The sequence below is a fragment of the Rhododendron vialii genome, chromosome 10a (assembly GCF_030253575.1).
Source record: "Rhododendron vialii isolate Sample 1 chromosome 10a, ASM3025357v1".
NCBI lineage: Eukaryota > Viridiplantae > Streptophyta > Magnoliopsida > Ericales > Ericaceae > Rhododendron > Rhododendron vialii.
The window spans coordinates 38831808-38846069 of NC_080566.1; the positions used below are offsets into that span (position 1 = coordinate 38831808).

The 14262-nt window shown below is 38.4% G+C and overlaps 1 protein-coding gene across 1 annotated transcript; it reads left to right on the plus strand.

Moving 5' to 3' along the window:
• Positions 1–4397: 4397 nt before the first annotated feature.
• Positions 4398–10559, plus strand: LOC131302560 (uncharacterized). The gene is made up of 2 exons (XM_058329258.1): positions 4398–6022; positions 10115–10559. Exons 1-2 carry the CDS (start codon positions 4617–4619, stop codon positions 10161–10163), a joined length of 1455 nt encoding a protein of 484 aa, XP_058185241.1. The 5' UTR covers positions 4398–4616; the 3' UTR covers positions 10164–10559.
• The last annotated feature ends 3703 nt before the right edge of the window (positions 10560–14262 follow it).

The following is a 14262-nucleotide window of genomic DNA, read 5'->3' on the forward strand; positions in this document are numbered from 1 at the left end:
ATGACCTACACCCTTGATTTTTCCACAGACCAAAAATTGCCTCACCCAGTGTCTCAACCAGAGGTTGTGCCTCAAATATCAAACACATGAGTTAACTTCTCTCAACACACGCAAAAATCTCACACACACAACATTTGTTTATATCACCTCTCAGCAAGATTTAAAATGGTAGATGAATTTTTTTAACATAAGCAAAACCTTTTGTGAAGGCCACGTATCATGGGTAGAACATCAAGAAATGTTACACCAAATAAAGAGCGACAGAGAGAAGCAATAGTCACTGAAAGTGAATGAATGAGAAATTAATGAATCACCTTTGCAAGTATCTTGATGCCATAGGAATGATTGGATCATGTGCATAATGAGCTCTTAAAAGAGAGGATATCAGCCCAGTAGTGTCAAACCTTGTCATTTCAAGCAACTAAAAAATAATTGATATTCAGTATATTTTACATTTATCAAGAACCATAATTAAAACAAGTCCAAAGATTGAACATTCACCAATAAAAGGGCATGATTTGTGCCAAAATGTGATTACACCATCACATGAACAGCTAATTAAAACAGTTGAAAGTTAGTTCATTAACTAAGGCAAATAAAAAGGGTAAAAAGAAAGGAATTGGAAGCAAGCAAGAATGATATAAGAGGCAACTAAAGGGAATTTTCGGTAGAGGTTGGAATCCTGGTTCTGAAATTGCTCACAGGTATCAAAAGAAAAAACTTGGCCACTCATAAAGCAATCATGGTGGTCTATGTAGCATCGACACTCCAAAAGGGCGCCGTGTCCACGTATTGGACACGGGGACACGTCCAGTAATTTTTATTAGTTTTTGATAGGGGACACGCCGGGGACACGGCTTGGGGTCAAAATGTAATATATATATATATATATATATATATATATATATATATATAATTTTGAGGGTTAATATGAAATTATTCAAAAATATTTGGGTTAAACTATAATTATGCCTTTATTTATACACGTGGCGTGTCCTCCCGCTGTGTCCGTATCCCCATTTTGCCATGTCCCGTGTCCATGTCCGTATCTGTATCCGTGTCCGTGCTACATAGATGGTGGTATTATTAAGGAGTTTGATAAAGTGATGTTGGTTAGCATCAATAAGGCAGTTGAGTTGAACAGAGAGCTGAATCCTCTGACGTGAAAATTATTGAAGGCAGAACATAACTGCTCTATGGTTAGAAGTCATTGAAAGGTTGTTGTCTCAGACTTGTGCATTATCTAAACTATACTCCTTTACTAATGTCATTATCAATATTGGCCTCACTTTGCTTGACTTCAGTTGATCAATTTAAAAGTAAGTTTCTTATCATATGATTCTTTAATCTATCTATATAAATAGAGGGAAAAAAAGAAAGAAAGATGACGTCGGGTACTTCTATTCTGACATACTCCATAGATAGATGGCAACCCCTCCTATTTCAAAAATATGTACACAACCCATCATGATAGTATTAACTATCACAATTAAAGTGAAGTTTGTGTAAGCACAGCCAAGAAGTGGCAAAACTGAACTTGAAGGTGCAGAAAAGCAAGTAGAGTGGGAGTTCTTATTTGAAAACAATGCACTACGGTACGTTGTCAAGATTTATATTCAGAATATAATATGAATAAATATAAAATGCGCTCTTAAGCACACCCAAGGAATAAGCAACCAAACCAAATAGGAAAAGCAAAAATATAGAATCCAAAAACACAAAAATATCATTGCCATAATGCTTAAGTGTCTAAAAATTTACAAGGGAAGAGGGCTGACTATATATCGTATCAATGATAAGAACTTCGATGAAGAAGAAACAGATATATACATAAATTGTAGCCTGCATTTTCTGATAGGCAAGGAAAACTGGCGGTGTAGCATAGAAGGGAAGCTAGATTTATTGTGTAATTAAAGGAAATGTATTTGGAACTTTAAAAAATGTGCTGGAAATAGAGCGATAGGATGAAGAAGTGTATCACTTGGAATGTTACATTGTTCTAGGTCCATTGGAAAGCAGATGGAAAAAATGATTTTGTAGGAGGAAATTCATTTTCTATCTGGCATGTGATGTTGCACTATTTTCAATTGATTTTTAGATGCCACTTCGATTGTTTACTCTAGCAAACGTCTATATGAATTAGCCTCGAAGAAGTTGCTAATAGCTAGGTAGGTTTCAAACTGAAAACCACAGCAGCAAGTAAATTCCTAAGCATAAGGCTTTGGTCACAATGTCAAGCAATTTAGGTTTTCTCGTTATGAAATTTAAAGGAAGCTTAGCACATACATGGTTTCTAGGCACATGCTAATTTCATCGGGAGCTTAACCCGTATGAAAATCATCTTCTGTTAATCCTAGTTTTGTCTAGTTTCTACATCCCTGGACAAAGGTTGAGAAACCAATTGAATGAAAGGCACGTTTTCAACATATTACCTATTATGTTATAGCAAAGGTCATCGATTAATAACCGTGAGAAAGAGGAAGACTAAAGAAGAGGAAAAGGCAAGTTGGTTTTACTCATTTTTCCCTTGAGTTTCTCAACATAAAAAGCCAAAACAAGCAAATGTAATCCAAATCCTTAATCTTGGACAGAATAGGCTCACAAAACAAACGAGCAACTCGCACGAATTGGCAAAAGCAAGCAGCTAACCATCTAATAATATACAAGTGCAAGCCGGTTTTACTCATTTTCCACTTAAGTTTGTCAACATAAAAAGTCACCCCCAGAAAGAAAAAAGCTATTAGTTTGCGTTTGCTTCAGTAGTGCCTCGTTCTTTTTAACATAGAAAAATATGATTATATCCAAGCGTTAGATGTGAAGATCCATGGTAGTAGTATGACTGTGGAGCAAATCATTTGGGGCATTATCTTTAGGTGGTGTCATCTTCCGTTGTAGAGACGGATGAACGGAGGGGCATATGGGGCCACGGCCCCCGCATTGTTTCGGGTATTTTTCTTAAAAAATAAATTTTAATATTAGTAGTAAATTTGGAATTTTAGCTAGTCAGAAACATTTGATTGTTCTTTGGGTCCTGATTGTAGCTGAACGATAGTTTCATTGCTGGAGTCATATTTTTTTTTCAATTAGTTCAAAGGGTAATTGAAGTCAAACTTAAGTACTTCGAATGATATATTTTCCGGGTCAACGTATGCCAGATTTTCTGATAGAATACATATATATAATTAACTATCATAAGCTTTTTGAGGAAACGCAAACATGAGAGATACTTATTCATGCAGCCGCTTTACGGAGGTGCACAATCTCAACCGTCCAAAAGTGTTTTGAATGGTCCGAATTAAAAACAATCTATTACCGCTAATTGATAATCTATTAACGTTAACGTTAATAAATTATTTTCAATCCGGACCATCCAATATACTTTTGGACAGCCGAGATTGAGCTCCGAAAATTTTCTTCACAAAAAACTCTATAAAGAAGTTTTTCTCTGCAAACGTATATACATAATCAAACAGTACTATGCACCCTATCATAAATTGAGGCCTCGTTCCGCTTTTTTTTTAAACATTCCTTTTTAAAAAGAAGGTAATTTCAAGTTCAAATATAATAAAAATGAAAAATAATTTTCAATTTTTTTTTGCACTGTTTAAGAGATCTCAATGAGATCTATCAAATAAGATCCATATTAGTAGAAAAATTATTTGCATAAACACATAATTTTTGAGTTTGAAATTACATTTCTTTTCTAAAAGTTCTTTTTTTACAAAACCGGAACACCCTCTGACTGGGCCTCGTGATTTTGAATACGTTACCCTGATTAATTCTTATGCAATGGAGGTTTTTTTTGGGTTTTTTTTTTATGGGTTGGTTCTTGGTTGAAGAAAGTGACGTTAATTTATAGACACTTTTAAGGGAGTGGGGAAGTAATATGAAACGGAGGCATCAATTCAATTCTCATTGGGTCACCCGTCAATAATAAATCAGTAGACTAATTAGCACTTGTATTATGAGTAATTCTTTAAAGAGACATTCAACTAAATTGTTCAACCCAAAAAGATGTTCCTCTCACAATTGTCATGCTTTTTCCCTTGAATTTACAAAGATTTGATTTTATGACCAGATGTCCGGGTTAACTTGCGCACATTTCGACTAATTTCAAGGCTATGAAGTTAACGACTGGACAAAGCGGCCCCAACATTTACTTCCGTGAGATTTGAATACGCGATCTCAGGATGACAAAGACTTAAATATATTGCTTTTAAGTGATAAGGTATTACTCCATAATCTGAAGTGATTTTTTGAAAATAAAAAGGTTGCTTATATCTTTCTTTGGAAGATGGTCATGTATGCACACGTGCCTAATAAGGGCAAAAGTGGAAATGAAATGTGAGAAACATGCTGACTTCACGCATTAACAGTGCACTAACGGAAGGGGAACTTTGTAACCGAAACTTAACAAGAAGGAAAATTTGTGTCATTTATGAAACCTGGAGGCAGATTTTTGCAATGTAGAGAAATATCAGGGGAGGTCAGGTGTATCTTACCCCACAAACTACATACAGGGAGGAGTAGTAGACGCGACGATTACCCCCTTCGATTCGAAAACCCTAGAGCTAGAAAGAAGGACTGATGGTGAAGCGGGGGGAGAGGATGCAGTCATGCAGGACGCAGTCGCAGTTGACGGAGATGGCGATGGCGAGGGAGGGGGGAAAAGATCTAGGCCATCCAGCTCCGATTTGCAGGAGATTGAAGAGGAGGAGATGGCGGCCGTAGAGGAGATGAGGGAGAAGCAGAGGAGGGAGAAGAAGATGAGGGAGATTAGGGAGAGGAAGATGTGGGAGCTGTGGGGGATGAGCGAAATAAACTTTTGGAAGATGTATCTTATGTGGAAGAAGTTGGAGGAGGAGACGGGGGAGACGGAGTTAAGGGAGATGATTGAGACGGAGATGAGGAAGACGGAGACGGAGACGGAGACGGAGACGGAGACGGAGACGAGGGAGATGGAGACGTTGAGGGCGACGGAGATGGAGAAATGTCTCTGCCTTCTCGGGCGTGGGCCCGAAGGGAAGAAGGGGCCGGTGTTGTACTTGTTCAACTTGTTAGACTTGTTAGATGAGAGAGAAAGTAAGATCGGAGATGACAAAGTGGATGAGGATGAGAACGGAAAGCGGCAGCGGCGGCCTGGAATGCAGGTTATTACTCCAGCGGAGTCGGTAAGACGACCGGAATATTATAACACGTCTGTCGTCGTTGGCTCGGTTTTATACGCCCTTGGTGGTATGCTTGAAGATCCTGAGAATGAACAAGATGACCCTGAAAACGAACAGGAATGGGCATTCCATAACCAGGTATTCCTTTTTGATACCAATCATACCCAAGAGGGCTGGATTAAGGGCCCCGATATGCTTAACGCCAGATGTAGTTGTAAAGCCGTGGCTGTTGAAAGTAAGATCTATGTTTTTGGGGGAAATAATGAGATGGTGGAAGATAAAAATTCTACCACCCGCCCATGGGCTGAGTTTCTCGACCCTGAAAAAAACAAATGGGAGCCTCTACCAGCACTCCCTGATGATAGTCTCATGCACGATTTAGTTTATAACCCTGTCGTTTATGGCTGTCTTGGGGAAGGAAAGAAGATAATCTTGAGTTGCTGCCGGTATATTTACCATGTGGATACCCAAACTTGGGAAGAATTCCGCCCCCCAGAGCAGATGCGCAACTTTACTAGCAATTTGACCAGTGTTGGCAACATCCTGTACTGGACAACTTTTGGACATTTCTACTCCTTAGATATGAAGACCCGGGATGTAGATTCTGGACTTGTTCAGTATTATAACATTTCAAAATTCGAAGAACAATTTCTTAATGAACCAACTTTGCTTCATTTGGAGGGTGACTTCTTCTGCTTTATCACCCCCAAAGATCTCCCCGAAGGTCGTACCAAAGTTTGCTGCACCAAGTTTCAAGTTTCGCGCCAAGGTTGGTTCAAGGCTTCCGTTGTATGTTGCAATACTTGCATCATTGATTGTCCAGTAGACATCAATTGGCGCAATGCCTTTGTCTTGTAAGTTCACCCCTCCCTATCCTATACCTATCTCCTTGTGCATTTTGTTTGAACTATTATCCATGCACTCTGGGTTTGGTCCTTTCATTTTTGCGCTTTCAAGTTGTTGTGGACAGCCCACCGCTTGCCACGGTTTCCTGCATAGTGACTGCACCAAAAGGAACTCCCTTGGTGCTGAACTTTGTTCCTTCCATCCTAATGGTTTGATCCCATATTAGCTTGTCACACCCAAAACCAAAGTACAAGACTCAATTAGGAGAAGGCCATTGCTTGGCTTGCAGCCTTCAGTGGGTTTTGAATTGTTCCTAGATGCGAGTTTTTAAAGAATTGGGCGACAACTTTCCCTAGCACCATTACACCCTTACAGGTCCAATTTCATGTTAAAATCACGCCACTACCATTGCGTTAGGTAATGGTAATGGCCTGGTAAAATGCCTTAATACATATTAGTGTTAGGATAAGGTTACTTGTCAAACTTTACATTTTGGGATTTTGAAGATTCTACAAACATTGGGGACTACATGGGTTCGGTTGTTGTTGTTGAAGATTCTACAAATAGGACTTGCAAAGATGTGTCAAACTCCTAGGTTTGTTAGAGCTGCGTCTCCATGTATTTCTTCGGCTTCTCCCTTTTCTCTTTTTCTTGTTGCGTATTCAAGGCCCCTAACAATCATAGGGTTTCCCCCAATGCAGGACATAATGCTATGATATTAGCAGCTCTTATATTCTTGTGAGGCATAAGGCCTGCAATCATTTTCGTCTTTGATAATATTTCTCTTGAGAGTTATTTCTCCTTCTGGTGGATTCCAGTCCCATCTACTCGGGAATTATAAATCTCGCTTCTGTTCTGTGGTAGGATTGGTGGCTTGGTAGAGGTTTCTCCCCTTTTGCCTCTCCCTCTGTGTCTATTCATCTTCTATCCCATGAGCTATTGTGACATATTTGCATTTCAGTGAAACATATGGTGAGGAGTTTTTAGTTTATTTTGTGTGTGTTTTCAAGTACCATATGATGAACTTAGTTGCCTCCCTTTTTCATCTGTTGTCACTTTATTGCCATTTCTCTTCATAACATATGGCTGAGTTTGATTGTTTATGTTTTGTGTGGTTTTTGAGGTAGCATATGATGAACTTAGTTATCTCCTTTTTTCCTCTGTTGTCACTATATTGACGTTGATCTATTTACCTTTGACATAAAATGCTCAACGGAGTTTATATATCACGCGGTATAATTATCTTGGTTTAGATCATTAACTTTTGCATGTTGCATCAAGAATTATATACACCATAACTATGGATATCCAACATGCGTAATTCCCTTTCATAGTAGGAAGAAGGTTCTCATTGGTACAAGCAGTTAAACAAGGAAAGTTTATTTTATCTGAAGCATGGCCCCGTGCTGTGAGTTTACACCCCATGCCATCTTGCTTCCTTCCTTTCCCCAAATTTATGGCTCCTTTGCATTTTGCTATGCGCCATAATATGTTTATGAGGTAGAATGATGATACTCAGCACAAAGTGCTTGATGATGCTTTCCATTGATATTTGGATTATCTTTGATAAGACCAGGCACAGGCAGGGGAAGTTATTATTCATGCCGTTTCCCTTTTATGTTTTCAATTCTTTGTAAGTCATATATCTCTGTTGCTAGTTTGGTGGTTTAACAATTGGAACGTTGGAATTCAACTGAAGATAGTAGCATGCAATTGGGATTTGTGCCCTAGGGTATTCGTGTTTTTAGGGGTTCCCAAGGGATTATAACTGGGAGAAGTCGTTGCATGCCTTTTGGGTGGGGACATTATAGTTCATAATGGTCACCTAATCCCTAATGTGTTGGTATTTCTTCTAATGGTGTGAAGTTGCCAAAGCCAAAGTTCCAACTCAATTAGGTCAAAGTCCATTCCCGACAATGTGTTGGTATTTACGTTCTTATACCGTGTGAAGTTCCCAAAGCTTCTCCAACTCAAATAGGTCAAACTCTATTCCCAACAATGGATTTCAAGTTGATCGAGTGTGTTTTACGAAACAGTTCCAGCTGTGTATAAGGCCATCTATTGCCACTGTCCTTTTCTAACATCTAAAACCACGTATAGTGCAATATTCGTCGATCTTCCTACTTTGAGTGTCAAGCCCTTAAGTTCTACGGATTGGTGTTGCTATCAGGTTAGATGCTTAGATCTCGATTTTTTCTTTCATGTGTACGTTTCGTTTGATTTCTTGATTATGATAGATCTATTTGGTTATGGGGTAGATTTGGTGAATGAAGCTTGTATTGTACTTTTATGTCACTATTTTCTTGTTGCATCAAGAATCAAGTTTATGCTCTGTGATTATCAATACTAAATTTGCTCCATGGATCGAAAAAGCAAAAGGAAACCCGAAAAGATGCAGGCTCTGTTTGGTTGGTAGTTTAATTTAATTTAGTTTTGGTAGTGGGTAGAGAGAGAAATAGGGTAATGATTGGAGGGAGGGGTAATGATTGGAGAAAGATAGAGAGAGAAATGAAATTAATAATTGGAGATATAGGGTAATGATTGGAGAAAGATATAAAGTAATGATTAGAAAACAAAACAAAAACAAGTAAAATGGCAACCAAACACAGCGGCAATCTCTACGATTATCCATACTAAATTTGTTTCGTGAATTGAAAAAGAAAAGGAAACTGGAAAAGATGCATAGGTTGAGATTTACTTGTTTATTAGTGTTCCAAGTTGTATTGAATAAGCCGTCTGTCCCCCTCATCATTCTTTTTTTTTTTGGGTAAGGTAAAAATTTATAACAAAACAGAGGAGCTACCCCCGAACACAGCATACAGCCAAGAAAAAGGAAAAGGGGCTAGGAACATGCTCCTACCCTAACAACAACAAGAAAACAAAGCCTACCAACTACTCACCCAAACAAAACAAAGATAACACCAACAAAATACTTAGACCCGTCATCAAACGGTGGAGAAAATAGCCTTAGAGATATTCCACATAGCACACAACCTTTGGTTCTTGGCACTGCGTTTCACCTTCCTCCAAAGACTCAAACAACTCCTGATATCAGTCTTCACCACTGAGACAAGAGATAAAGCATCCCTCTGAGAGCCTTGAAAAACTCGCTTATTCCTCTCCAGCCATATATGATAAAGAGAGGCAGCCAACACCATCTTATACGAAGACTGCTGCAAACCATTGCCAGTCATATGTTGACTAGCCCAACCAATCTCTTGATCCAAACTAATCAAGCCCCTCCTATAGCCACAGATTCTCAAAAGCTGCCCCACAATATAGGAAGAATAAGGACACATGAAAAAGAGATGTAAATGGCTTTCAAGAGATGCATTACCGAGAACACGAAGTATTGGGCACTGTACCCCAATTCTGCAATCTATCCTTCGTAGCAAGCCTACCATGAATAGCCAGCCACTGAATAATTGCCCAACGAGGAATATGAGCCTTAAACCAGACCACTTTCCACCAAGTAACATCTATTTTAACCTCTCTAATACTATCCCAAGCAGATTTGATAGTAAACCCGTGAGCATTCAGTAGCCAAACCACAGAATCAGATTGACCAGAATTAGGGACCAAGGTAGTAGGAGTGTGCTCAATGATTTCTTTGGTGACAGCATTCCGACTTCTGGGCCAACACCAGGAATCATTACTAATAATAGAGGCCACTTTAGAAAACAAAGATCTCCCTAAGTTATAAACGACCCTCATCATTCTTTGTGCTTGAACACATCACCTGGTGCTGCGTTCTCTCTTTCTTCTTCTTCTTCTTGCTTTTCTTCCATCCTCATCTTTTCACTTGTGTCGAAGAAGATTATAACTTCAATGATTCATGGGATGTATGTTTTATGTTTCGACATCATAGTCAACAACCTGTAACATTGTTTTGAATCATCTTTATGTGTTCACTTTCCCTCTCACAATAGGTTTGTTTGACTGCACAAGAGTATGCATCATTCTCAACAACCCGTAACACTGTTTTGTAAACCATGCACAATCTTTTTTCTCACTGAGAATATGTTTGTTTGGCTGCACTGGAGTCTACTGAGGAGGGTCCTCCATGTTGTTCGTTATTTTTAATGAATGTTATTGTGCAGGAATGGGAAGTTGGGGGCAGAGCATTCGGAAGGATCATCTGCCTTTTAGGGAAGTTAGTGGAGTAAATATGCAATGATCGATGCGTCTACTAGCTATTATCATTGGCTGCGACAGACGTGAGTGAAGTTGTTAGTTCTGTAGTAGTGGTCGGACCTTTCAGCTGGAACACTTATTATCCTTGTTTTACTGTTGATTCGTTTTGTCGGTAGTCGTGCAGTAAATGCTTTATGTGTGGGTAATTGAAGTTGTGGAGAGTTAACTTATTTCTTTTGTGTTTCTGTGTTCATGTTGTAGTAGGTTTATGTATAGTGAACCATTATGTTTTGCATAGTCTCTGGCCTGTTGAAAGAGAGTTCTTATGGTGTGCATACCACCAGTAGGTAACTTCAAGCTTAGGGATTGGCTTGAAGAAACGTGTTGATCTATGCAGTAAATCCTTCAGATTGAGTTGTTATGGTGATCACATCACCAAAAACTCTACAGCACTAGGTGCAAGACTCGCATGACCTATTATCCACCTTGTGCATCTACAATTTACCTTGGTCTTCTGGACCCCAGGGCATGTTAGTACTCTCTCTCTCTCTCTCTCTCTCTCTCTCTCTCTCTCTCTCTCTCTCTCTCTCTCTCTCGCATGTACTTTTCGTTTGATTTCTTGTTTATGATATATCTGTTTCTGTTTGGTTATGGGGTAGATTTGGTGAATGAAGCTTGTATGGTACTTTTATGTCACTATTTTCGTGTTGCATCAAGAATCTAGTTTGTGCTCTGTGATTGTCAATGCTAAATTTGCTTCATGGATTGAAAAAGTAAAAGGAAACACATAAAGATGCAAGCTCTATGATTATCCATACTAAATTTGCTTCACGAATTGAAAATGGAAAAGGAAACTGGAAAAGATGCATAGGTTGAGATTTCCAAGATGCATAGGTAATTGAAGGTGTGGAGAGTGAACTTGTTTCTTCTGTGTTCCTGTGTTTATTTATAGTAGGTTTGTCAGCCTTCAACCACACCGCATCGATTCTCTCCATATTGCGTACTTTTAACTTCTATTTCTGCATTTTGATAGAAGTGGATGATGAAATGGTTTTTCTGTCATTGGAGCTGTAGCCCGAATTAGCTATCTAGCTTCAATTTCTTAGCCCCTCTTGTTCAGCAAGGCTGGTAGAAGTGTCCATTGTGATGAGCTTCATTTGAAGTGCGGCTACGGTGGTTACCTGTGCATACTATTGTCTTGTCTTATGAAATATTGGTATACAATAAACATCATGTAGCAGGAGCTTTTGGTTACCAAACGCAATGGTAGCTTTGGTCTTTTGGAAGCTATACTATCATGCTGTTTAAACTTAGCTGCCAAAAATTTGCTTGATTCCATGACGGCTTACTAAGCTCAGGCTGGGTCACTTAGCTGAGAATATTATGGGGAGGGGATTAAGCTCAGTTTCTGTGCTTGGAATTGAACTTGTGGGGATACCCAGCTTGACTTGCATAGCGAAAATTGAATGAACCAGAAGGCATATTTTTTTTATGATTGCCATCCAATTGGACCACATTTCTTGTTCAGATATCTTATCCTCTCCGTTTCCATATAGAGTTAAGGTTGTGAGGAAGCACATGGTTGAGTTGGAATAAACCAAGTTTGATATATGGAGCACATATCTGACCCAAGCTATATGTATAAAAAGTTACTCCCGGCACTTAGGCTGCTCTCTAAAAATAGGGGACTTCTTTGATTGTTTGATGCTAGTGATTCAGTTGCACGATCATGTCCAGTATGAAATATTGATCTGGAAATTTGGTTGGTTTCTCTCTCATTTAATTCCATTTAAGGTGTAATAGCGATGAGAATTGAAGATTTGTAGCAATTGCTTAGCTGTTTCCTTGATCCACTCGCTCTGCAGTCAAGAGCATAAGAATAGGCTCCCTTAATTCATGATAGGTGCAGTAGCAAGAACAAAGAGAATTAGGAGAGAGATTCTAACTATAGTGGCTAAATTTTATTTGCTCCAGTGGTAGATTTGAAATGGGTTTCTTTAAGCTTTCAGCTAAATATTTTCTAGCCATTTTGAAATTTGGAAACACTTGCTGGGAGCTTTCTGATTTTTCATTGAAAACTAACTTATGTGGTTGATGCATTTTTCCCTGACGTGCTTTGCTGAAATTGGCTTATGTAGTCATGGTCGATCAATCCAGATAATATATATATATATATATATGTATATATATATATATGTATATGTATATATATATGTATATATATATATATGTATATGTATATATATATGTATATATATATATGTATGTATCTCATGCTGCGATGGAGGCCAGTGGATCCAGCAACATGGAGCTTATCATGAACTGTTGCATCTTTATTGGGACCTTGGATGGAGTTTATATGGAAATAAGGCAAGAGGTTGGAAGTGATAACATTTGTCTTTTCGGTGCTCAAGCTCATGAGATTGTGGGGCTTAGGAAAGAAAGGGATGAGGCAAGGCATACATGTAGTCCTTGTTTTTACCATGGAATGTGTACTAGTAAGATTCAGTAGGTGCGCCACCGGTGTCTTTCTTCTTAAGAAAGCAAAAGTAGAAAGCTGTAAATGTTGATCTTTATCACTCTGTATGAATTTCATTTTGGTCGCCAACCGATTTGACCTCTATTTTATTGGTTGATGTAGTTTTTCCCCGACCAAGGTTTTGAAAAAGTAAAGGGATTGTTAGAGGTGGTGTTTTTGGACCGTATGACTCTGATGAACTAATAGGATCTTTAGAAGGAAGCGAAGGGTATGGCCGTGCAGACTATTTCCTTGTGGGGAAAGGACCTCCCTAGTTACATAGAATTAGAATGCCAAGAGAAGGTCGATGAAGCATGTTGAGGCCAAAAGGTGAGCGACCAAAGCATTTCTGTTGCTGCATGTTTGTCACTTCTGTTCGTGGACCGAAGGTGAGGGACCACAAAGCATTTCGGTAATTACCTGGTATATGTAGGACAAGGGGACTGCATATACCGGAGCAATTAGTCGAGGCAGGGCTTTGGATACCCTCGATAGCAAAATAAAATAATTTAATAAAAACGTTTGTAGCTTCCATGTGTTTTACACTTAAAAAAAGTTAATCACTACATATTCTTAACATATCCTTCAGTATTTCCTGGATCACACAAGAAATTGAGACTTCTGCAAATAGTTGAGTCTTTGTGAACCATTCTGAATATTCATGACAATATTACAATTAAAGACATTATGTTTATCCTGCTGTTAAAATGGAAATTGACCTTTTTGCTATACTTTGCATGCTCTGAGTTGTGCTGCTAAGGTATTTACACCAGACATATGTTCCAGCTCTATATAGATTTATGCTTGCACAATTTAGAACATGATTTACACAATGTGCAAGATCCTAATTTGAATTATTTTTCTTTTGAACAAAATTTTGACATGGAAACACTCATTTTGGCTATATTATAGCATCATTTATGTTCCATGTTGATTATCATAATCTTTTCTTCCTTTTTCTTTTTCTGAGTTTGTTGTTGCCTAAAATTGTGTTATGATTGGTGGCCGAGCAGAGATGGACAATAATGTCAACTTTGAATACAGCCGGCTTGTACAAGTTAATGAGTGACAAACTGATTCACAAATATTCAAGAGACATGTGGAGCATCGAACCAGTCAAATTACCTTTGAGAAGAACCAATAATGTGTTTGAAGTAGTTCTATCACTCACCTAGAAAAGTGATACGTTCCCTCTTTCTTGAAGTCTCTTATCCCTCATTAGTTTATGAAGAAACCTCCCGAATGCAGTGTCACGCCCTTGGAATTACCTGGCAACCTTCCCTTCTCTCGAGGGGGGGCAGACGGATCATTCCTATGCTGTTTCCTACATGCTTTTGGTTTGTCCAAATGCATTGTTTTTGTATCTAACAAACGTTTGAGAGCAATTCTTGGTTGCACAATAAGTTCTAACATATTGTGTCTTATGTTTGAATTGCTCATATAGATTTTTTGTTTAAAAAATTAAGTTGAATTTCAAGGCAAATCAAGAAATTGAGAATAGAAAATACAATCATTCTCCTCAAGAGATGTCAAAGGAGAGCTGTTCATTTATAGAAATTGATTCCTTCGAGTTGTTTTGATTTCTAAAGGATGCTG